Source organism: Bos mutus, chromosome 1, assembly GCF_027580195.1.
Source record: "Bos mutus isolate GX-2022 chromosome 1, NWIPB_WYAK_1.1, whole genome shotgun sequence".
NCBI classification, from domain to species: Eukaryota; Metazoa; Chordata; class Mammalia; order Artiodactyla; family Bovidae; genus Bos; species Bos mutus.
The window spans coordinates 21477806-21502424 of record NC_091617.1 but is presented as its reverse complement, the minus strand read 5'-3'; the positions used below and the strand labels follow the sequence as shown (position 1 = coordinate 21502424).

The window sequence follows — 24619 nt, the reverse complement described above, 5'->3', positions numbered from 1 at the left end:
AGAAAAAATGTAGACAGTTCCTTCTCCCTTAAAAGGCTATGATTCTAGGAGGTGGGTCATAGAGGATCTTGCTTTGATTCATGTCATCGAGTGTCCTATAAAGCAATTATCCTTCAATAAAAAATGAATTAATTAAAAAAGGCTATGATCCTGCATTATCTACAAAACACAACTTTTGTGAATAGCCTCGAAAGACGGATCGCCCTACCTTACCTCTTGTGTGTTGTTTGAATTCCTGCCACAGTAAACCAGTCCTCATTTCTCCTCTTGGGAAGATACACTCATCCCTAGTTCCCCATACTTGTACTTCCTGAAAGAGATCATACACCCAGCCATAGACAAACCATACAGAATGCACACACCTTGATTTTGAGGGAATCAGTGTCATAGGGGCTTGGTGTGAAATCGGTGTGTACTCGGGCACGGCCACAGAATGGTCCAGAGTAGGGGCTGTCATCATCAAGTCGAAAGCTGTCCCGGTTACTTGTACCATCTGAACAACTTGTTATTCCACCTGATGAAAGCAAAGCAGACATTTACAGTTCTCATTGAAGGTTCATAACATTCTGAACCGTCACCTGGACATAACTAAGCAGAAACAATGCTGAACAATTGGATGCCAGCCTCCTGCGGGGGTTCTAAGTGACTGACTGCTTATTTTTGCTCCCAGTCCTTCTCCATCAGTGACTTCTGTCCTGAGCCATTTCTGATCTTTATTCAGTCAACCTGATCCTTCTTTCCTCAACCACCAATTCAAGCACTCTCTTACTTCGGCCTCTCTGATCTGATCCAGTAGCACAGTGCTTTGAGCATTGGCTACTTGCCAAAGACGCAGGAAGTATATAGCCCTAATGCCCTGTACAAGGCAGATAATGAATTTTGTACATGTAAACAAAGACAGAAGCCTATAATAACAGTTTGATTTTTGTGTGCTGTTGATCAGGAATGGTCAAAGCATAAGCCACAAATTTTCCTACAACTTACTATGATGTAGCAAAAATGGTGTTTCAGACTTCCTCCTGTGTACCAAAAGCCATTCTGAGACAACACCTCTATGTATAAAAGGTAGCATTTTTGCTTGTAGTGTGAATGACAGGGAAAGAGAAAGTGTGTTATAATATCTATACTCCTAAATGGTTCAAACCTGTTCTAAACTGGGCTATTAAAACGGCTCCAAAACCTTGTTCTCTGGTCCTCTTCCTTTCTGATCTGGAACCTCAAGGGGGGAAAAAAAATAGATTTCGTATTTGCTGCCTAGGGGCAAGAATGGTTCACAGGGGCGGTTACTCTGAGTCTCCTACCACTCTCAGTCGTCACCTCTCTTTTTCCTTTGGTGCGGTCCTTTGGTGCTCTGTTTCATGAGGGAGCAGGCCCAGTATCTCTACCATTCATTCAAATACGTGTAGAAATAAGATAAAGATCCCTAGGGATGCTTCATTTTTTATATAATGAAAGTCGCTCAGTCGTGTCTGACTCTTGGCAACCCCATGGACTATAGCCTGCCAGGCTCCTCTGCCCATGGAATTCCCCAGACAAGAATACTGGAGTGGGTTGCCATTCCCTCCTCCAGGGGATCTTTCCAACCCAGGGATCAAACCCAGGTCCCTGCATTGCAGGCAGATTCTTTACTGTCCGAGCCACCAGGGAAGCCCTCATTTTTTATATGGACTGGTGTAAAAAAAAAAGTGAGTTGCATCTAGTCACAGATATTAACCTCTGTTTGATAATGGCTAAGTGGACTCCCATTTCCCTTATCCTCTCGTCCATGACTACTTCAGGCCCTGGCTTTTCATGGTATATTAAAGTTAATAAAATTCTACCCACATTTGGCACCCACAATTTTGAATTTTAAAACTTCCAGCAGAAATGAATACTAATGATATCTGAATTTCACACATTCAAAATATACCCTTCAAATGTTTCTGTATTAGCTTTTACTTCACAAAATAGCTATTCTACAGCCAATAGGCAAGCAGGAATAAAATTCAGGATATTTTCAACATCTGGTCTTTGTGATCCATCTTCAAATAACAGAAGCAGCTGATTTAGAATGGAATGGAAAATAAACTTTGCAAAAAACCATTTAAAAGCCCTGAAAAGATTCAAAAGATATAAAACAGTATACATATAAAAAATTTACAAGGCATCCTGTAGTATCAATAGTTTCATTAAAATATTGTAGCAGGACATATGACTGAAGCCTGAGTGACTTCTTTGTTAAAATGATATTTTTTTAGAAAATTCTTATTGAACACATGCTGATTCTTTTTTGTCACCTAATTGATATGTGCTCAGTCTCTCGTTTGTGTATCACTCTTAGGAACCCTATGAATGATAGCCCCCCAGGGCCCTCTGTCCTTGGGATTCTCCAGGCAAGAATACTGGAATGGGTTGCCATTTCCTCCTCCAGGGGGATCTTCCCAACCAGAGATCAAACCTGCGTCTCTTATGTCTCCTGCATTGGCAGGTGGGTTCTTTACCACTAGCACCACCTGGGAAGCCCTACCTAATTGGTGATATTCCTACTATTTAGTATTTATATACCACTTCACTTTTTACTCCCTAATGCTGGATGGATACCTAGAATTGATGCAAATGTCCTGTTCTTTTCAGAATATTCCAGACAAAAAAAAGGAAAGGAAGGAAATAGTGAGAGGGGAAGGATAGGGAAGAAATAAATAAAAAATGGGAAAAAATAAAAGAAAAAGAAAGAAAGACAGGGAAGAAGGGAGAGGTAGTAAGATAGAAGGGAGAAAGAAAGGAAGAGAAGAGGAAAGGAAGGAGTAAGTGGGGTATGGAGAAAGGGAAGGAAAAAAGGCAGAGAACAGGATTTTGGTTTTCTGAATATTTCAATTACTTTAAAAAATCTGGATTCAAAATAATGCTAGTTCTCTCCAGCATACTATATTGTAGGATTCAGATTTAATCACCCAATGTGATCTTTTTAAGGCCTATCCTAAGAGCCCTGCTGACCACAGTGCTAAAATTTTCAAAGTATTCCGTAATCCTAATATACTATGTATTATTTTAAATAATAGCAATTCCATAGATTCAACATGCTAATCAAATAGCTGGAAGCTTGTTGCTATTTTCACAAGCCTGAGAGAAATCAATTCGTTGTTTTTAGTTACTCAGCCCAGATCTCCCATCTTGTCACTTTTCTATAGCCTTACTTGATGAGCTCTGCCCACTGTAGAGACTGTCCAAGGAGTCACTGGTTTTGAGGGAGATCTTCTCAATGTGGGTTCCAAGCGTGGGGTCACTGTTCCGGTATGGGAGGGTATCCTCTCCATCTTCCTCATCCTTCAGAAAATCATATCAGAAGTTAAGTGCAAAGAACTGATTTCCTTGGAGACTTTCACTGTGTGCATTGATTTAGCAAACAAGACAATACTTTAGCAACAAAATACTTAGGAATACATCAGCATCAAATATGAGTGTCATTAATCCTTAGCTCAATTTCTAGCAAAACGTTTTTTGGTATTCTTGGAAAAATTCTTTAGCTGAAACAGTCCACATTTTGGAATTTAACTGAAATTATCCAGTTTATTTTTGTAATTAGAATGAATATCATACCAAGACTATTTAATCAGAAATGTTAGGTTTATTAACATTTATGCTTTATCTGTTAAAGTGCTTTTGTTTCTTCCTGTTCTTCTTATCATCTGTTTACCACCATTACTAATCCTTTGAGATCTGATATTACAAGTTTAAACTCTGCGTAGTTGCTTCATGTCACTTATTTGCACCCTACCAGATCACTAGATATGAATAAAACATGCACACTTTGCAATTCTAAAGCAAAGCTTATCTAAGAAGCTTTACAAATCTCATACGGTGCTTGCCACCTAGTCAAGTGAAAAGCAAATCTTGCATAAAATTAGGAAAGACAGACAATCTCAAAAGAAATTACATCTGCTTGAAAACACCTCAAATGTTTTCCATATTTAGATAGTTTCAACAAAACCTATGAATTTCTTAATGCTCATTAAAATATAATTCAATATTCCTCATTTTTTAGCATTTCTAAACATTGATAAAACTTCAGAATAAACATATGATATATGCTTAGTTTGATTCTCTGCTTTTATCCATTCCTTTATTCATTTGTTCAATCATTCAGTACAAGCCTGTAGAACATCTTCTAAGCAACTGGCATTGTTTGGGGGAACTGAGGATACCATGGTAAACAAGATTCAGGGTCCTACCTTTAATAAGGTACATTTTAGGTACATTCTTAGGCTGTGTGCGTGTGTGTGCATGCATGTGTGTGCATGTGTACTCTTTGGGGAGGTTTGTGTAAACAAAATGAACAAGACAATTTCAGAGAATAAGTGCTATGAAGGAAATAAAACGGGATGAAGTGAAAGGTTTAGGTATTCAGATTAGGTTTGGAGGAAGGTTGACTGATTTAGAGGGACCACCAAAGACCTCCTCCAAATGCTAACAGAGTCAGCATTATTGATCTGAATGATAAGACGATGTGACTTATATGAAGATTTGGAGATAGTATCCCACTCAAAAGAAATAGCAGGAACAAAATAGCTAAACAAAGAATTAACTTGAGTTATGCAGAGGAAAGCATTTTCCAGGGGGCTAGCAGGTAAAGAATCCACATGCAAAGCAGGAGGTGCAGGCAGACAGTTTCATCTCCTGGTCAGGAAGATCCGCTGGAGGAGGAAATGGCAACCCATTCCAGTATTCTTGCCTGGAAAATCCCATGGACAATGGAGCCAGGTAGGCTACAGTCCACGGGGTTGCGGAGTCAGACATGACTGAAGCAACTGGACATGCACACATGCAGAGGAAAACAACAAGGCCAGTATAGCTGGAGCTGAGTGAGAGCAAGGAGAGTATTAGGGTATGAGCTCAGAGAAGTAGACTGGAGCCAGATCAGAAGGAACTTCTGAAGCCACTTGAAGTGACCATGCAAATCTCTTGCTGTTGGACCCTTCAGATACTCAGATCTCTTGCTGTGGGACCCTTCTTTACTGACATCCCTAACTACTGGCCCTCTGTATTCACCACTGTGTTCGCAAGGAAGCCATGTACCAATGACTTAAATAGTGGGGCTACCATTTGAGTCCATGCTGGTGGGATGTGGGGCTTCTTTAATGAAAACCTTGGGGTCGAGGACTTCCTATCAATCTGGCCAAATCTTTCTTAAAACAGTGCTGAAGTGTGAGATTTGAATGATCCTTCTTCTTTCTTTGTCTCCTTTTATAGTTATCAGACTTGCATTTTATTCTAAAGGATTTTCTAGCTCATTTTTTCTTTCTCTTCTTTATCCTTCACAGGCATTTTCTCCAGTAAGTCTTTGGTGTGTCTATTCCTTTCTTGGGGTCTACTTCTCAGAGGACTGTAATGAACACATCATAGTAAGGGAATGCATTTTGGTACTGTAAAATTTTAACTGGTACTGTAAAATTTTAACTGGTACTGTAAAATTTTAATTTCAGAACTTGACTTTTCAAATATCTTTCTGGCTTTCATGTGGAGAGTGGCTTTTATGGAGGAAAGAGTGAAAGAAAGGAAACCAATTAGGTAATCTAGGCAAGAGAGGTCGTTTACTTAATCTAAAGCAGAAATAACTTACATGGAGATGTTAAGAGTTTTTAGATATGCTTTGGGGTTAAAACTAGAAGGATATGCTGATTAATTGCTATGAAGAGTGGGAGAAAGAATGAATTTTGGGTGATCTCCGGGAGTTGGTGATGGACAGGGAGGCCTGGCGTGCTGCGATTCATGGGGTCGCAAAGAGTCGGACCCGACTGAGCGGCTGAACTGAACTGAACTGAACTGATAGGCTTTCTTCTTTTTTTCCTTTCCTTCTCCTTCTTTCTCTCTGTTCCCCTTCCTTTCTTTCCAACATCTACCATTAGTACAGTTTTGCTTTTACTTGGAAGACTGGACAAGAAACAAAGTCTTTGTACAGCATAGAGAGTCAGTAATTCCATTTTAGGGATATCAAGTTCTAGATATCTATTATGCATCTAAGTGATAATATCAAATAAGCAACTGGTTGTATAACAGATAAGCAAAGAGATCATAGCTAGAGATGTAATTGTGAAAAACAAAGTCATGAGACAAAATGAGATCACTTAGAAAGACTAAACTGAGTAAAGCATCTGGGAACAAGCCTCAGGAAGACTCAATATTTAGAAGGACAGGAAAGAAAGCATAGCCAAGACAGGAAACTACGAGAAAGAAGGAAAACAAGAATGCCCAAAGAAATCGTAAAAGAGAATGTTTCATATGTAATGAAGTCATCACTTGCATCAGACACAGCTGAGAAGTATGTAAGAAGAAAGAAAGGTGACCATTTGATTTGGCAACACAGAGGTTAATACTGACCGTGACTATTCTATTGTTTGAATGGAGTACTGGGAGAGAAATCCTGTTGAAGTGGGTTAAAAACAGACTAGCTCTAAGACATATAGATCAACAGAATAGAACTGAGCCCATAAATAAATCCATATATTTATGATCAGTTCATTTTTCAACAAAGATGCCAAGGCAATACAGTGGGGAAATAATTGCCTTTTCAATAAGAAGCGTTGGGATAACTGAATATCCACATTCAAATGAATGAAGTTGGACTCCTACCACACACCATGTAGAAAAATTAATGGGCGATACACCAAATTTTAATACCTACAAGTATAAAACTCTTAGAGGAAAACACAGGAGTAAATCTTTGTAACCTTAGATCAAGCAATGGTTTCTTAGATATAACACTAAAAGCACAACTGATGAGAGGAAAAATAAATCGGGCTACTCAAAATTATAATCATATGTGCTGTAAACGACACCATCGGGAAAGTGAAAATACGATCCACAAATGGGAGAAAGTATATCATATTGCAAATCACGTATCTCATAAAGGATTTGTATCATAATATATTGTTTTAAAAATCATAAACGTCAACAATAAAAAGACAACCTAATTAAAAAAACAGGTAAAATATTTGAATAAACATTTTTCAAAAGAAGATATGCAAATGGCCAATAACACATGAAAAGTTTCTCAACATCATAAGCCACCAGGGAAATGCACATCAAAGTACAATAATTCTCTTCCTACCCATTATGAAAGACTAACATAAAAAAGACAGACAGTAACAAGTGTTGACAAGCATGTGGAGAAATTGGAACTCTTGCACACTGGTAGTGGGACTGTAAAATGATGTAATCTCTTTAGGAGATACTTTGCCAGCTTCTCAAAGTATCAGACAGAGTTACCATGTAACCAAGAGAAATGAAGAATTTTTCCACATACAATCTTGAACAAAGACATTCATGGCAGCAGTATTTAATATAGCCCCCAAGTGAAAGCGACCCACATGTTCACCAACTGATGAAACGATCAACAAAATGAAGCCTATCTATAAAACAGAGTATCATTTGCTAACGAAAAGAAATGAAGTATTACTGTTTGTTCCAACATAAATGATCTATGTTCCTCACATACAACATGCGGGATTTTTCTGACCCTCTTGTTTCCTCTATTAAAATGTGAACAATAATACTGTCTTCCACCCAACTTCTGGGCAAAATTATCAAGGAAAAAAGTATATTGAAGTCCTTCATAAGCTACCAAGTACTTCTATATCTAGAAAAACCTGTTCCGTATTTTAAGAAATACATTAATAGAAAAATACAAATGATTAACAGAGGACGCTTACCTTTTCTTCAGAAAGGGCTTTGATGTACTTTTTGCCCACTTTTTTCTTCATTGTCCAGGAAATAGCTCTCATTTTTTTACCTAAACTTGCTCCATTATGTGAAGTTTTGTTTTGTTCTCCACTTTCATTTATGGGTTCCCCTTCGCATACCTAGTTATAATTGTTTACAAAAGACAAAATAATGAAGCAATGAAAAGCATTGATCTGAAAACATCATTAGAAGATTCCAAATTTGTGGGCTTCCTGTACATTCTGTGTAGCAGTGTTCAAAATTTCAAACAAAATGAAAATAATGCATATTTTTAAAATTGTCTAGCTCTGGTTACCTGTATTACAGACTCAGAAAGTAAAACTTTTTATCGAAAAACATGAGCTTCACATCTGATATTATTAAAGATAATTTTAGCTACATTTTAATAGATGTATAGTAGAATTACTTTAGTCCTTCCTGTTTATGAGATGGACAAAATAGAAAAAAAATGCCAAGCATGATGAGTGAATATCTACTTAGATGAGAGATATTTTTTGGAGGCCTTAGAAAGGCTGCAGCATCTATCCATGCTGAACAGGTACTAACATACCTTCTTGCTTCTTATAAATTGAAATGGTAATGGTTATTTTTAAAATTTTGGAGTTAATTAAATCCACAGAGAAACTGCAGTTTTTCCATCTTACAGGTTATGAATACGTGCACATTTCCAACATTCTCAAGTAACATTAATTATGAACTTGTTCCCGCCATTAGAACAGAGATCTTTATGTATTCCACATACTAATCAAATCTCTATTTAGACTGCTTCTGATTTTTGCCTATTAAGAATTTTGTTAAACCAGTGATTTCTCATCTAACTCAGAATAAAACAATGTTTACAGCTCACAAGGCTCTATAACAACATAATATAATGTGATATAATGCAATTATTATAATACATATTGCAATATAATATTGTTGTTATTTAGTCACTAGATTGTGTCTGATTCTTTTGTACTCCATAGACTGTGGTCCCCCAGTCTCCTCTGTGCCTGGGATTTCCCAGGCAAGAATACTGAAGTGGTTTGCCATTTCCTTCTCCAGGGGATCTTCCTACCCAGGGATTGAATCCACATCTTCTGTATTGGTGGGCAGATACTTTGCCACTGAGCCACCAAGGAAGCCCATAATATAATATATATATTACATTGTATACAGTGTATATGAGATAAAGAATTCAAACCATCTCACCCCTTGCTACTTCTCAAATTTTTCTTGTTCACTATAGGAATGATTCTCAAAATGTGGTTCTAAGACCAGTAGCAACAGAATCACTTGGGGCCAATTTGTGTTTTAACAAACTCTACAAGTGACTTTGATACATGCTAACATTTGAAACAACTGTAACTGAGTACTGCCACACTAGTCCCTCTGCCGTTTCTCTTTCATATTCCCACCGATGTTTGTACTGGTTTCAGCCATTGGCTTCCACCAGATATCTACAAATGTCTTCCTTCATTCATCCAGGTTTCCACCCACATGCCAAGTAATGGAAGGGAAATTTTCTGACTGATCACCCCATTTGCAATAGCCCACACATGTCCACGCTCCCTGTACGTTTACTATGATTTATTCTTCTTCTAAGCACTTAACAGTATCCAATAATATATTTGTTTGTTCTTTATATTTTACTGCCTGTGTCTCCCACTATGATATATGCTCCGTGAGACTTGAGACTTTATCTGCTTTATTCATCCTGAGCATCTAAATATTTCCAAGAACATAACTGACCCTCAATAGTTTTTAATAAATAGAACTTCTTACGTAGAACTTTGGCATTTTTTTCCCTTGGAGGACATTTTTGGGTGACATATACATCATATCCCAGATTTGCAAGAAAGGACCCTTGAAGGTCATCTAGTCTAGTACTGTCCACCATCTCCAATAGGTGGGTGGCCAGTCATTCCCTGAATATAAAAAATCATGGGAAACGTCTGTTTAGTGAACTTGAATATTTTAATATGAAGGTGTAACCACATAGTTAACATCATTGTTAATAAATATTATGTTTTACTTCACATGTTACCCCAAATTGCCTATGATAAATATGAATGGACAGCCAATTTAAGTCCTCATTGCACTTTATTAATGTCTACATTCAGGGTTATAAAGGCAAAGATTCTTTGCCTGAATCTTTGCCTGAATAAAATACAACTGAAGCACTGAATAAAATACAACTTGGAACTACTTAAAAATTTTAGTGTTAGGCCTTTTATTTTCTCTTTACTTAAACTTTTTCTATCTTCATTGTAAAGCTATAAACTAAAATAAGAAAATATATTAGTTTATTACTATCTGTGTTAACTTACCATTGCCTAAGTTTCAAAAAAGGGCCATAAATATTTTTAATTTCAGGCTTTTCCATAATTATTTACAGAAGCTTTGAGGAGACTCTGTTGACATATATTTAATTTCAATATTTTTCTGTGCTTTTCTCTTTCATAGCCTGAATCTCAGTTTATTTATATACTTACTTATGGGTTTTTTTTGTTGTTGTTGTTTTAAAGTCTGTCTCCCCCTAGACTCTAGGCTTCATGAAGTAAGGATTTTCACCTGTATTGTAACAGTACTTTCTGAGCACCTAAGGGAGATACTCAAGTAGATGCTCAATACACATTTATTGAATGAGTGAATGACAGTTTGCTAAAAAATGTACAAACTGCTTTATCAAGTTCATTAAATTCTCTCACAAATTGCTAGGCCACCATTACTAATCAATAAGTTTGAATGAGCCTGAGCAACTTTTATAGGTCAACTCTAGAATAAAAACTTAATAACAGTAAATATACCTACATAGGATTATAGAAAGTATAGGATTATACAATATGGGAGTTTGGGGCTGACATGTACACACTGTTATTTAAAATAGGTAACCAACAAGGACCTACCATATAGCACAGGGAATTCTCCTCTATAACAATCTAAATAGGAAAATAATTTGAAAAAAAAAGATACTAATATATGTATAACTGAGTCACTTTGCCCTGCATCTGAAACTGACACAACAGTGTTAATCAACTACACTTCAATTTAAAATAAAGATTTAAAAAAAGATCAACAGGAAATCCCTCATGCTAAAAAAATTATATCAGTCTTCTCACTGTATACCATTTGTAAAAGAAATACATTTGGGTTCTCACTATTTGTGTTGTATAAGGCTTCTCACTATTTGTAAAAATTGTATAGGGTTTCTCATTATTTGCATTGTATTATTTACAATTATGTAAGTGTTGATAGACCATAAAGTTACATACAATTTTATATATTTATATCCATGTAGCTATAAAGGTTTATTCATAAGTTTATATGTATAAATGTATAGGTGAATAAAATAAGATATATGTAATGTATATATACATATAAAGGGATATAGTATGCACACATGTACATATATATGTGTTAACAGAGGTATTTATAAAGAAGTAATATATGTCATTTTCTTTCTACTTTTGTCTAGAATATCTGTTGCTGAAATAAACATATTTAAAGATAATATAGATAGATACACTATAGGAATCTGAAAGATATTCTGAGAAATTAGACATGATAAAGAAAATTCTTTGTAAAAAATAATAATGCAATATCTAGAATGAATAAGATGTGAATAATATCTAAAGCCTATTGATCTAAAACAAATCTACCACATGAATACATAAATCAGGTTCAATGATAAATATATACTTTCACTTTTCTCAGTATATATCCCTCCTCTCTACTATTTTATTAGTTGTTATTCCTTCTTTAATCAGTTTTTACAGTTGGCCCATGACTTATGAGATAGTATAACAGAATAGCAAACTTTGGACAAGATCTCGCTTTCTGCCTTTGTCATTTATGACATGTATGATTTAGAAGTAATTTTGTTCAAACATATTTCTTCAATGATAAAATAAAAATAATAATATTTCCTACTTACAGTTAGGTAAAGTGCTTAATGTTGTGCTTACTTCCTGGTAAGTGCTCAATTAAATGTAGTGATGATGATGATGTCAATAAGCTTATAGGAAGCTTTTCTTAAGCTACACTTTAAGGTGTTCATGGTTTGTAAATGTATATGGAGCTTCCCGAGTGGCACTAGTGGTAAAGAATCTACCTCAATGCAGGAGACGTAAGAGACATGGGTTAGATCCCTGGGTCAGGAAGATCCGCTGAAAGAGGAAATGACAACCCACTCCAATATTCTTGCCTGGAGAATCTTATGGACAGAGGAGCCTGGTGGGCTACAGTCCATAGGGTTGCAAAGAGTCAGACACGACTGAAGAAGGGACTTAGCACGAACACACTCATGGAATGGTCACTGCTGATTTCATGGTTAAATGGTCACCACCATTTCAATGTGTACAAAGGTGTGAAAGTGTAAATGAGCAGAGCAGCCTATGCTCTCCTTAACTAATTTCCAATGAAGCCATTTAATCACTTCCTAAATTTAAACAATTATAACTTACTTAAAATTTAACATGTATGTCATTTCATATGTGTTACTTTAAATTATAATTCTCTTCTTAAATTGATGTTCTGCCTTCCCAAACATCTCTAATGTTTCTTAGATAGCTTTTTACTCTTAATGCCCAGCATGGTGCTAGGTACTAAATAATTGTTCATTTGTCACAAAAATGTATGCAAGGCTATGGATTTTAAATATATATCTTTTGCTTACTGTAATTTGCAAAAGTTATATTGGCTTCATAATTTTTCATAATGCTTTGTATAACACTCATAAAAATGGAATGGAATACTAACCCCAGTCGAATCATCTGGTTTTGCTGTGGAATTATTCCAAAAACGATCAAAGTTCCCAAAACTGCTGCTGCGCTGTAAAATAGGAAAGAAAAAGCAAAAGAAACAGGATTTGTGACTTTCATTGATAAAACTGCTAAATATATTAGATTATGGCTTAATAAGCCCAAGTCTCTTGTGAATAGAGGATTAAAAAGACTCTTCTTTCTAGAATATCTAAAGGTGCTGATGGTGTGTTATTAACATTCTAATATTTACAGTTAATAAAGTGTCTTGTATGTTAATGATATAGTGTTAAGCACCTTGTAGAAAATCTATTAAATTATTTTGGACTTATAGTGTTAATTTTGCTTTTAAGAATGACATGTGTTGCTAGACAACCAGACAACTAATAGAAAACAACAAAACAAAAAACCAAAAGCAAGCATTTGAGTAGATTAACCATTGTGCCTCATAAAGAGGCACATTTGTCAAAAAACTAATGCAAAAGCATTTCCCAATGCTGACCCTTGATAATTTGAAACTCTCTACTAGATATCAGAAAGAGAAGGTAGCATATACACAGACCTATTAATAAATTGAAAAGAGCATTTAGGTATGCACACTTTTAGGTTGGGGGTAAAACTGAATTTTTACACATTTAACATGAAATTACAATGAGACCTCTAGATCCATTTCATTCACTGGTTTTGAGAGAAAGCTCAATATGTTAATAGAAACCTTGTTCTCTTGGATACTTTTTGCCTACAAGGCTAAATTTTTATTCTTATGTAACTCATTCTAGGCAGGTAATTATAAGCAATTCCTGATTACTACAAACTAAATGATTCTTCTAAAGACATTTTTCAAAAATCTTTAGTCATGGAATCAAAAATTGATATTTTCTCACTATTTAATTTTATATATTGTTTGAGATGGTGGATATCGGACATTACAGACTTTATATATGTTCTATCTTAAGAACTTCATTTCATTTCAAGCTTATAATATTTTCAAAATAGGCTGGTGGTACTGAAAAATAACCTGATAATTAGAAAAGTTAAAAATGGGAGTCAGTAATCTGTAAAACTTTGTATGTCCTTTAAAAGTCACACACCGTTTTAGTTCAAGACGGCGTCAAAGGTACTTAGTCCCTGCAAGCACTCTTATTCTCAGATCTTCCTACTAGCTATCTTTAAAACTCCTTGTTTCTCTTTTAAATGAGTTTATATAAAAAGATCCTGGCATGTGACAAGGGGTGAGCTTGATAGACACTGTGACACAGAACACCACCCCAAGGATGAGGGCTGTGTTAGACACAATTAACACCTTTTGCTGACTTGCTACCCTTGCTGAAGAAGCCCTTCAGCTTGTGGCAAGAGGAGAGAAAAAGAAGGACTGCAATTGAAAACTACTCTGGAAAATACAATCTTCTCATGCAGGGCTTACGGACCTAGAATGATTTCTGAGAGCATTAATCACTTCAACTTGCCTAGTAGGCATTTCTGCCAGGTCATCATTGCCCGGAAATCGCGAAAGGGAATTGAGTGTGTTCTTGTTCTGCTTATAAACAATCTGAACACAGGGAAAGCTGTTACTTTTTTATATACTTGAAGCATTCTTATGGCCTATTGGAGCCTGTGCTTAGGGCACTTTTGTAGCCTATAACCAGTCTATGCCCTGCCTATTAAATATTAATGAAGGTTACAATGTGTTATCCACCTCTGGATAATGGGTCAGGTTGCCCAGAGGGGCACAGAATAGGCTCACCTCAGCACTTCTCCACAGTATCTTCTGCCATTAAGTAATCAATAGTCACCACCTTTTAAAATTAATTCTCCCCTCATTATATCAATAGAAGCAGATTGAGAAGTAGTGGTTTTCAGAACTATTACTTTGAGTTTTGTCAGTCATCTCATTACAAATCACTCAACAGATTCAAGCCAGAGGAGTAAAATATCAATCCATGCTAAGAAACCCTTAAGAAGCAAATCTAAGTATTTAAAATAATGTTTTTACAATGTCATTATTCTCTTGTCAGAAAGTGACTTTCTGAGATGGTTTCATAATGTATAGGCTATGGCTTATGATGAAAAAAGACTAATGTCTACTATGAGGTATGGATAATGAACAAATGTGTAATTTCTACTCTTGTTAACTTTCTAATGAAAAGGTGAATCATGTGGAGGTAAGCTGGTTTCATAGATGATAGTCCTTTACCAATGAGAATATATTTCAATACTGATAATTTTGCAGTGTATAATTATAGAGGATTAGACTTGGCAAATATTATTTTGTAACAAAGCTCCCATCAAGACAGAGCTATTATATAAACAAATAGATATCAACAAAAGAGTAACTTAAAAAAGCAATTCGTATTTTAGATAATTATTTGCTTCTGTTGGCATTAGATTATATTTAGTCTTCAACTATAAATCTGTATAGTATTTCCTTATCCAGTTAGATGTGTTTGTAAAATGACACACCTGTGTAAGATAATTTGGAAAAACTAACAAAATTACATGCAATTGACCTTTGACCCAAAATTTCATTTCTAGACAACTATAACAGATACACTTGAATATAAATTGATTTGCACATCCACATTCAATGGAAATTTTTTATAGAAAAGCTATAAACCTCAATGTTCACCAGGAGAGGACTGATTGAATAGTATATGGTAAATTCAAATAATAGAAATGTGTACATCTGCAAAACCCAGAAATATATCTCTTATCTGATGTGAAATGATCCCAGGATATAGTGTGTATGATAAAAGTCAAACATAGAAAAATGTACATAATAAACTGCTTTTTATCTAAGAGTGGAACTACATCTGTATGTTTCAATACAGGCAAATATGTATTTTCTTTCTTAGAGAAATTGGGTAAAATAAGCAAAGAAAAAGAAAAGAGAAAAAACAATTTTCTAAATATGCCTTATTTCATAGATTTGACTTTAAAACTATTTATAAACAAATTTAAATAAAAATAAAGGCAATCCCTAAAAATTCCAAATAAAAATAATTAATCTAATTTTATTTTGAATTCATGGCTTAGAGAGAGGAAATATTTTAAGCAACTAATAAAAAACAGTAATTTGATGGTTTAAAGAACAACAACAAAAATGACAAATTTTAACCAGTTTTCCAATCCCATTTACAACTGCATCCAAGAAAAGTACCTAGGAATCAATCTGACTATGAAGGTAAAAGACATGTACTCAGAAGACTGTTAGACACTCATGAAAGAAACTGAAAAGGACTCTTACAAATAGATATACCATGCTCATCTATTGGAAGAATTAATATTGCAAAAATTACCATATTACCCAAGGCAGTCTGTGAATTCAGTGCAATCCCTATCAAAATATTAAAGGTATTTTTTACAGACCTGCATGAGTTCACAAATAATTCTAAAAATTGCATAGAAACACAAAAGACCTTAAATAGTGACAGCAATCTTGAGAAAGAAGAACAAAATTGGAGTAATCACACTGGCTGATTTGAAACTATACTACACAGCTACAGTAGTCAAAATAGTATGGTATAGACACAAAAACAAGCACATAGATTCATGTAACAGAATAGAGAGCCCAAAGTACACCACACTAAATGGTCAATTCTACAATGAAAGGAGCAAGCATATACAATGAAGAACAGACAGCTACTTCAACAAATGGCATTGGTAAACTGGAAAGCTATATGCGGAAGAATGAATTTGGATTATTTTGTTACAGTGCATAAGAAACTAAACTCAAAACAGATCATAGACTTAGATGTAAGACCTGAAATCTTAAAACTACTAGATGAACTCATAGGCAGTATATTCTTTGACATTGATCTTAGCAACATATTTTTTTGGATATGTCTACTCCTACAAGGGAAACAAAACAAAAATAAATGGGACTACATAAATCTAAAAAGCTTTTTCATAGCAAAGGAAATCATCGACAATACAAAAAGGCTGTATACTGAACAGGAGAAGATATTTGCAAATGACGTATCCAAAAAGTGATTAATATCAGAAATATACAAAGGAGTCATAAAAGTCAGCATCAACTCCCCTCCTAGAAACCCAATTAAAAAAATGGAAAGAGTACCCGAGTAGATATTTTTCCAAAGAAGACATACAGATGGCCAACAGCAGCACATGAAAAGCTTCTCAATATCACTAATCATCAGGGAAATGCAAATCAAAACCATTTGACATTTGATAATGTCACATGACTATTGTCAGAAGACAGCAAATAACAAGTTTGGGCAAAGATGGGGAGAACAGGGAACCATTGTGCACTTTTGGTGGGATTGTAAACCGGTGCAGCCACATTGGAAAACAGTAAGGACGTTCCTCAAAAAATTTAAAAATAAAACTATTATACCATCCAGCAATTTCACTCCTGGGCATTAATCTAAAGTAAACATAAACACTAATTTGAAAAGATACATGTGTCCCTTTGTTCATTGCAGCATTATTTATAATAACCAAGATGTGGAAGTAACGTAAGTATATATTCATATATTAATGGGTAAAGAAGAGGTGGTATACAAATACACACACACACACACACACACACACACACTGAAATAAAAAAGAAGGAAATCTTGCCATCTGCAACAATGTGGATGGACCTAATGGGTATTTTTTAAATTGAAATAAGTCAGACAAAGAAAGACAAATACTGTATGATTTCACTTACATATGGAATCTAAAAATCCAAAACAAATGAACAAACACAACAAAACAGAAATAATCATACATACAAAGAACAAACAGGTGATTTCCAGATGGGTGGGAGTGGAATGATGAGAGAAATAGATGAGGGAGATCAAGCGGTACAGATTTCCAGTTAAAAAAGAAATGAGTGAAATTGTGAAATAGAGGCAATCATTCAATAATAGCGTAGTGTCTTCATATGGTAACAAATGCTAACTAGACAGTGTGTTGATAATGTTGAAATACATAGAAATATTAAATCCAGTTGCTTGGGGCTAGTGCACTGGGATGACCCAGAGGGATGGTATGGGGAGGGAGGAGGGAGGAGGGTTCAGGATGGGGAACACATGTATACCTATGGTGGATTCATTTTGATATTTGGCAAAACTAATACAATTATGTAAAGTTTAAAAATAAAATTAAAAAAAAAAAGAAAGAAATATTAAATCATGTTGTACACCAGGGATTAACATAAAGGTGTAGGCCAATTAGCTTCCCCAGTGGCTCAGGGGTGAAAAAAATCTGCCTGCCGATGCAGGAAATGCAAGAGATGTGGGTTCGATCCCTGAATCAGTAAGATCCCCTTGAGGAGGAATGGCTACCCACTCCAGGATTCTTACCTGAAAAAGGCCATGGACAGAGGAGCCTGATAGGCAACAGTCCATGGAGTCGCAAAGGTGGGACTTGACTGAGCACGCACAAGCATGTAGGTCAATTATACTTCAGAAACTAACTCAGAAAAAGAGATTAGACTGTGGTTACTAGAGGTAGGAGGCGGGGAGACGGGGAACTGCATGAAGGTAGTCAAAAGGCACAAACTTCCAGTTATAAGATAAATAAGTCCTAGGGATGTAACGTACAACATGATAAAAATAACTAACACTGTGGTGTGTTATATACAAAAATTAAGAGTTCTCATCACAAGGAAAATAGTTTTTAAATTTTTGTGTCATATCTGTATGATATGATGAGTCTCACTAAACTTATTGTGATAATCATCTCATGATGTATGTAAGTCAGATCATTATGCTGTGCACTTTAAACTTACACAGTGCTATATGCCAATTATATCTCAATAAAGCTGGAAGGAAAAAAGTTTTTAATTTTAACCTGTTTTCAGTATTCACACCATTATTAATGATATAAGTATATATAAGTGGATATGTTAAGGGATAATGAAAATAATGGTGTTAATGATATTTGAAATCAGACTTCTTAGTCTATATTCTCAAATTTTTAATCTTGTCATACCATAAAGCAGGGAGGCTTTCAAAGACTCTGGGGCCATGCCAAAACAACACAATGGCCATATTAAAAATATTGTCCCTGTGATAAATTGTATCCAAATATGGGACAAGTGGAGTATCAGTAAGAATAATAACTGAAGTACCTTGAAATATATATGTCTGAATTCATGAGTTCATAATGATACTAACTCAAAAGAAAAACACCAGCTGTTACTTTTGAAATGTTGCATCCAGATTATTAAAACTGACAAATAAAAGGAAAGACAAATATTTAATCTGTCCTTCTTGTATGAAACATATTTTAGAGTAACAAGATACTTAATTAGGGAAATTTTTTCTCTCCATGTATATGTGTGTGTATAATCTAGCTAATCAATTAAGTGATGAAATTACATACCATTTTGTAAGTCCCTAATGCAATAATGGGACTTCCCAGGTGGAACGTGGTAAAGAATCCACCTGTCAATGCAGGAGACACAAGAGACAAGGGTTCCATCCCTGGGTTGGAAAGATCCCCTGAAGTAGGAAATAGCCATCCACTCCAGTATTCTTGCCTGGAAAATTCCATGGACAGAGGAGCCTGGCAAGCTACAGTCAGTGGGGTCGCAAAGAGTTGGACATGACTGAGCATACACATCAGACAACCTATTTATCTATCCATGCAATAGTATCACTGTAGGAGGAGACAGAAACTAAATACATAGGAAATTTTTAAAAATGAATAAGACAAGTGACTGGGTCTAAAATAATGAAGTGACACTATAGATGGCAGTGCAATAATGGGTCTAGGCAACGATCGTCAGTGGCCACTAAAATCACAAAAGGAATGAACCAGAATATGTGCTTCATCATGGAAGCATCTAATATCATTAATGAAATATTCTTAAAAAAAAAAGTGCAATCACACCAAGCTTCTGGATCTAACTAGCAGGTCACAACAAATAAGATAGAGGAGCATACCAAAGGACACCAACAATATGATGTCAATCAGAAAAGTTTAGGCAATGAGAAAATCTACCGGACAGATAACCCAGTTTCTTCAACCAATCAATAGAAAGAAAGAAAGGAGGAGAAGGAAAGTATAAATTAAGAATGTTTAAGCATTGTATCAACTACGATATAATCCGTGGATTGTGTTTAGATCAAGTAAAGTATTTTAGCAAAAACATCCAGGAGACAACTGAGGAAATTTTTAAATAAGTAACTATATGATGTTATTAAGGAAATTTTTTTTTTTGTAATTCAAAATAATCTAGTGAGGGGCAGGAAGTATGTGGGCATAAAGAAGACATGTGACCTCTTGTTATTTAATGATTAATTAGGTGATGCATACATGGGGTAGATTATACTAAACTGTGTTTACATATGCTTCAAATTTTCCAAATAAAATGTTGGGTTAATAAAAGAACCAAAGGTACCTATATAAAAGCCAAAAAATAATTTACAAAGAGTTAATAAGGTGTGGGGATAAGAGGGGCACACGGGAAAATTGTATCTTCCTCTCAATTTGCTGTGAACCCAAAACTGTTCTTTAATAGATAGTCTTAAAAATTAATGGTTGCATAACTTTCTAAGGAACCAATTTTTAAAGATATCATTAACATCGCTTAGGTCATGTTTGTTTAGAGGTATGGACAAATTTAAGAAGAAAATAAAGTTTTGGTTTCTAAATTTATTTTAGTACAACAAATGTTTCAATATAAATGTGTATTGTGTTATCTTTTAAAGACTCTCTGATTACATAGTACAGATTACCCTCTTTCATATAGTCTACTTGGTGTACACAAAAATAGAGATGAATAAGTGGCACTTGGGCTTCTCTGGTGGCTCAGTGATCAAGAATTCACCTGCCAAAAGATGCAGGTTGGATCCCTGGGTCAGAAAGATCCCCTGGAGAAGGAAATGGCAACCCATTTCAGTATTCTTGCCTGGGAAATCATGGACAGAGGAGCCTGGTGGGCTACAGTCCATGACATCTCAAAAGAGTCAGACATGACTTAGTGACTGAACAACAACAAAAAATGGCATTTGGGGTGTTTGAACACATTTTTGTGTTTTGTGTTTGTGTGTGTTCTCACACAATGCAATGAACGATATATAAGAACTTAAGAATAGATTCTTTTTTGTTAGCCTCATTTCTTGTCTTGTTTTGTATAACAATTCTAATCATTATAGAATGTGTCTTCATATGAAGCTTGTAGTATTCTTGAAAATCATAGAGCCCTTCTCAATTAGGAAATTGTCATGGGAACCAGAATTTGCAAAAAAAAATTTTTTTTCCAATTTTCCATCCTGCTGTACTCTCTATTATATCATTCAATTACAACGTTTTAATCCTGTTTTTTGTTTTCAAAGAAACTTGCTACTAAGCTGGATGAAAAGTATATAAACTTAGCTTGATAGATAGCACTGAATTGGTTTCTTAAAACAATGACCATCCTAAATTTATCAACATGAAGAACAATTAGGGAGTCTGTCTTTTGGAATGTAAGTCAACCTTTTGAACAAAACCAAAAGAACTGAACCCTTATTTTCATTTTTTAAGCACTCTCCAACTTCTGGGATCTTCAAGTAAAATCTTATCTCCAAGATGACTTAATATTTGGGTAAGGCATCAGCGGAAAAGTTTCACAGTCTATTTCAAAGAAAAAATTTGCATATGTGAGTCAGACATCCGCAGCATTTTGAAATACACTGGCAAATAAGAATTACACGCACTGTGCCAATGAGTTCTCACATCATCTAAATATTGCACATAGAGCCTTCATTGGTGATATGCTTTTAAAGTTCAGAATTATGTTTCAGCACGTGCTTGCATGAATATTCTATAATATGCCCAATCTCAATAAGCTTGTCAGCCTTTATCCAAAGGCATTCCAGGATCTAATTGTTCTCACTAATTCAGGTGCTGAGGTCTTTTGAAGAGTGTGAAACAAGTTTAACTCACTTAAAATAATCTGTTAGGATTGCCTCAGTGTTAAATAATTACACTATCATGTGGTGATGATGGAAGACAGTTGTTTGGGTGCCAGGGGCCCGAAGGCTGAAAGACAAGCAGGGTGTGAAACGTGACCTTCAACACTAACATTAACCCCAAGTAAAGGCAACTCAGTGCTCAAATATGTATCAAAGCTCTAAATATTTTTACATCTGGATTCTTAGAACAAAAGTTGGTCTATTTGATCTCTTTGGTTTAGTATCTTTCATTATCAACTGCACAGACCATCTAAAGGAAGTGCAGATTCTGACTCCACCATAGTGTTTTAAAGTTGTGTCAAAATTTCCATGCTAAAGCTTTATTTTCAGAAGTTGATGTGCCGAGAGATGTTTTCAGCAAATTGAAACTACCTCAAAGAAGATTACCGAAAGGAAACTATAAAAACAAACAAAAAAAATCATTGTAGAATGAGCCATACCTGTAAAAGTGGTTATCATAACAGTCTATTTAATGTAACAAAAACAAGTTTCATAAATAAAAAGAACTCAAACTTTCAGAATTCTCAATCATACCCCTGCATTACTTATTGCCATATCTCATGATTTGCATTGGATACATTGACTGTAAGTTATGCTGCACTTTTAGGAATTGAATAAAAATTAAGATACTCTTTTGTCAGAAAGGAATTCTTAAATAATATTGATATGTCTTAAATGACTTTTCAGGTAAAAAGCATAACACAACAAAAGTTGTCACTTCACATTACCAACTCTTTTAAAACCATATAGAATACAAAGGAAATGGAAAACTTTAAAAAATGTGACCATGATCAGGTTATCTTAAATGTCTCAGCTCCTCATTTTTCCTACTGTAAAACTTCTGCTTGACTTACTCACTCCTACATCATTATTATAGAACTTATTTTCTATTCCTTCTCTCTTTCTAACTGCTAAACCCATAAACAAGTACACTAAATGGTCCCTATTGACCCCCCCCCACCTCGAGAATTGTTTCATTATGACCCTTCTTGGAAATCAATTTCCCTAGGGTATCCACTTGTGCAGCTGCTGTAGTTTACAGTAGCTTCTCTGCCTGTCTTCAGGCTGGAAGGCATATGTGTGAACAAAAATCTCTCTCTACTTATGTCCTCTTACCCCTGAGAATCTGTGTTGATTCTGCCTTCTGAACCTTGCACCTAGACTGTTGGAAACCCATATTTGCTCATTCCTCTCTTTGGGAGTTTGGCCAAATAATGCAAAATAATGTAAGATACCACACACACGTTCTTTCAGCCTCCACATCTGCTCAATTCTTTCCCCAAATCTCTGTTGTAGGCATTTATTCTCATTGTTGTTGTTCAGTCATTGAGTGGTGTCCAATTCTTTGCCACCCTATGGACTGAAGCATGCCAGACTTCCCTGTCCTTTACCATCTCCCAGAATTTGCTCAAACTCATGTCCATTGAGTCAGTGATGCCATCCAACCCTCTCATCTTCTGTCCCTCCCTTCTCCTCCTGCCCTCAATCTTTCCCAGCATCAGGATCTTTTCCAATGTGTCGGCTCTTCACATCAGGTGGCCAAAGTATTGGAGTTTCAGCTCCAGCATCCTTCCAATGAAAATTTAGAGTTGATTTCCTTTACCATTGACTGTTTTGACTTGCGTTTGTGGGTGTGCATTCTAAGTTGCTTCAGTCATGTCTGACTGTTTGCGACTCTATGGACTGTAGCCTGCCAGGCTCCTCTGTCCATGGGATTCTCCAGGCAAGAATACTGGAGTGTGTTGCCATGTCCTCCTCCAGGGGATCGTCCAGATCCAGAGATTGTACTCACATCTCTTATATCTCCTGCATTGGCAGGCAGGTTCTTTACTACTAGCACCATCTGCCACCATACAAATATGTCATTTCTGCATCAACGAAATAGCTTTCAGCCCCTTAGTCCCAACTCTTGACTCTCCAATCACCTAAAATCATACCACTGGACTCCTAAAGTACCAGTTCTTATCATTCCATTCTTCTCAAAAAGTAAAGCTTGCTCCACATTGTTATGATGGCCACTGAGAGCTTGCTTTATGCCAAGTGATTTATCCATAATCATTTCATTAAACAAATACAACTCTCCTTTGAGGTAGTTCTTGATTTTTCCAGTTTACAGATAAGAAAACTGAAGCTCAGAGAGTTTAAGTGACACTTCTTTAGTTATCACGAAGCCCTAACTTAGCATGTTGTACACTCATGATTCCTCATGGGATCAGGCAATGCTAGGCAATCTGATTAAGCAGAACTGACACTCCTTGCTGGCCAATGTGGACACATTCAATTATGTTTCTAAGCTGTTTCTCATGCTATTTTTCTCTCAAGGAATGTTCTTCTACTTTTCTTCCTCCTACTCAAATCCAGCCCATTCTTCAAGATCTCAATCAAGTCACACCTTCTCTATGAGACCACTTACCAACCTGCATCATTTTAGCACACACTGATTGCCCCTGGTCTTAAGTGATGTAGGACTGAAAGAGAAAATCCTACAGTTGGGAGGCTTGAGAAAACCACAGCAGATGAGAAATTTCACACGTTTCTCTTCAAGTTAAATGACAAAAACCATACATTTCCCAGTTATACAAAAGCAAAGTATAACATGTTATAGTCAAAGAAAATGACTTGCTGATGTTTAATTAAATAGCATAATGTTTCTACATTATGAAATTTGGTGTAAATATACTAAGTGGCTTCTATGGCTAATCTTTGTGCTTAGAGTCAGGGTTGTTTGTATGAAAGAGTTAAGAATCTCTCCTGGAAGAATTTACACTCTATTGGTGGTATCAATTGATTTCTATTGAAAAGAACTAAACAGAGCCATTTTCAAATGAATGCCATACAAATATAGAAGCAATTCCTAAAAGCAGATTATATTTACACACACAATAAATTAATAATGTATACTAGATGTCATCTTGGAAATTTATATTCATCATTATTTATATTTGCACTGACTACTTAATATGCAAAAGGCATTTTGTACGCATAAGTCTATACCTATATTATTGATAGTCTAAAAACAAGATACATTAACATGATCTCAGATTTTGGACATGAAATTAGCTGAAATCAATACAATTTGAGTTTGCTTAAACATCTTCATATATTATTTACTCTAAGAGATTGTATAGTTATTGCCTAAGGAACAATTTAGACATTGTCAAGTCTGAAGAAAATAATTGCTAAAATGAAGATAAAGTATTAGAACACATTGAACCACACACTGTGTTAAAAGGAGCAAAGGATGACAAA

At 35.4% G+C, this 24619-nt stretch overlaps 1 protein-coding gene across 2 annotated transcripts in view; it reads right to left on the bottom strand.

Annotated features, from left to right (window-relative positions):
• Positions 1–24619, bottom strand: part of LOC102279636 (SAM domain-containing protein SAMSN-1) — a 114035-nt gene that overhangs the window by 21349 nt on the left and 68067 nt on the right. For both annotated transcript variants that reach the window (XM_070367678.1, XM_070367687.1), the window contains 4 exons: positions 12457–12528; positions 7686–7835; positions 3174–3303; positions 363–514 (listed from right to left, as the gene is read on the bottom strand). In XM_070367678.1, coding sequence (XP_070223779.1) covers positions 363–514; positions 3174–3303; positions 7686–7835; positions 12457–12528 — 504 coding nt within the window. The remainder of the gene's footprint in view (positions 1–362; positions 515–3173; positions 3304–7685; positions 7836–12456; positions 12529–24619) is intronic.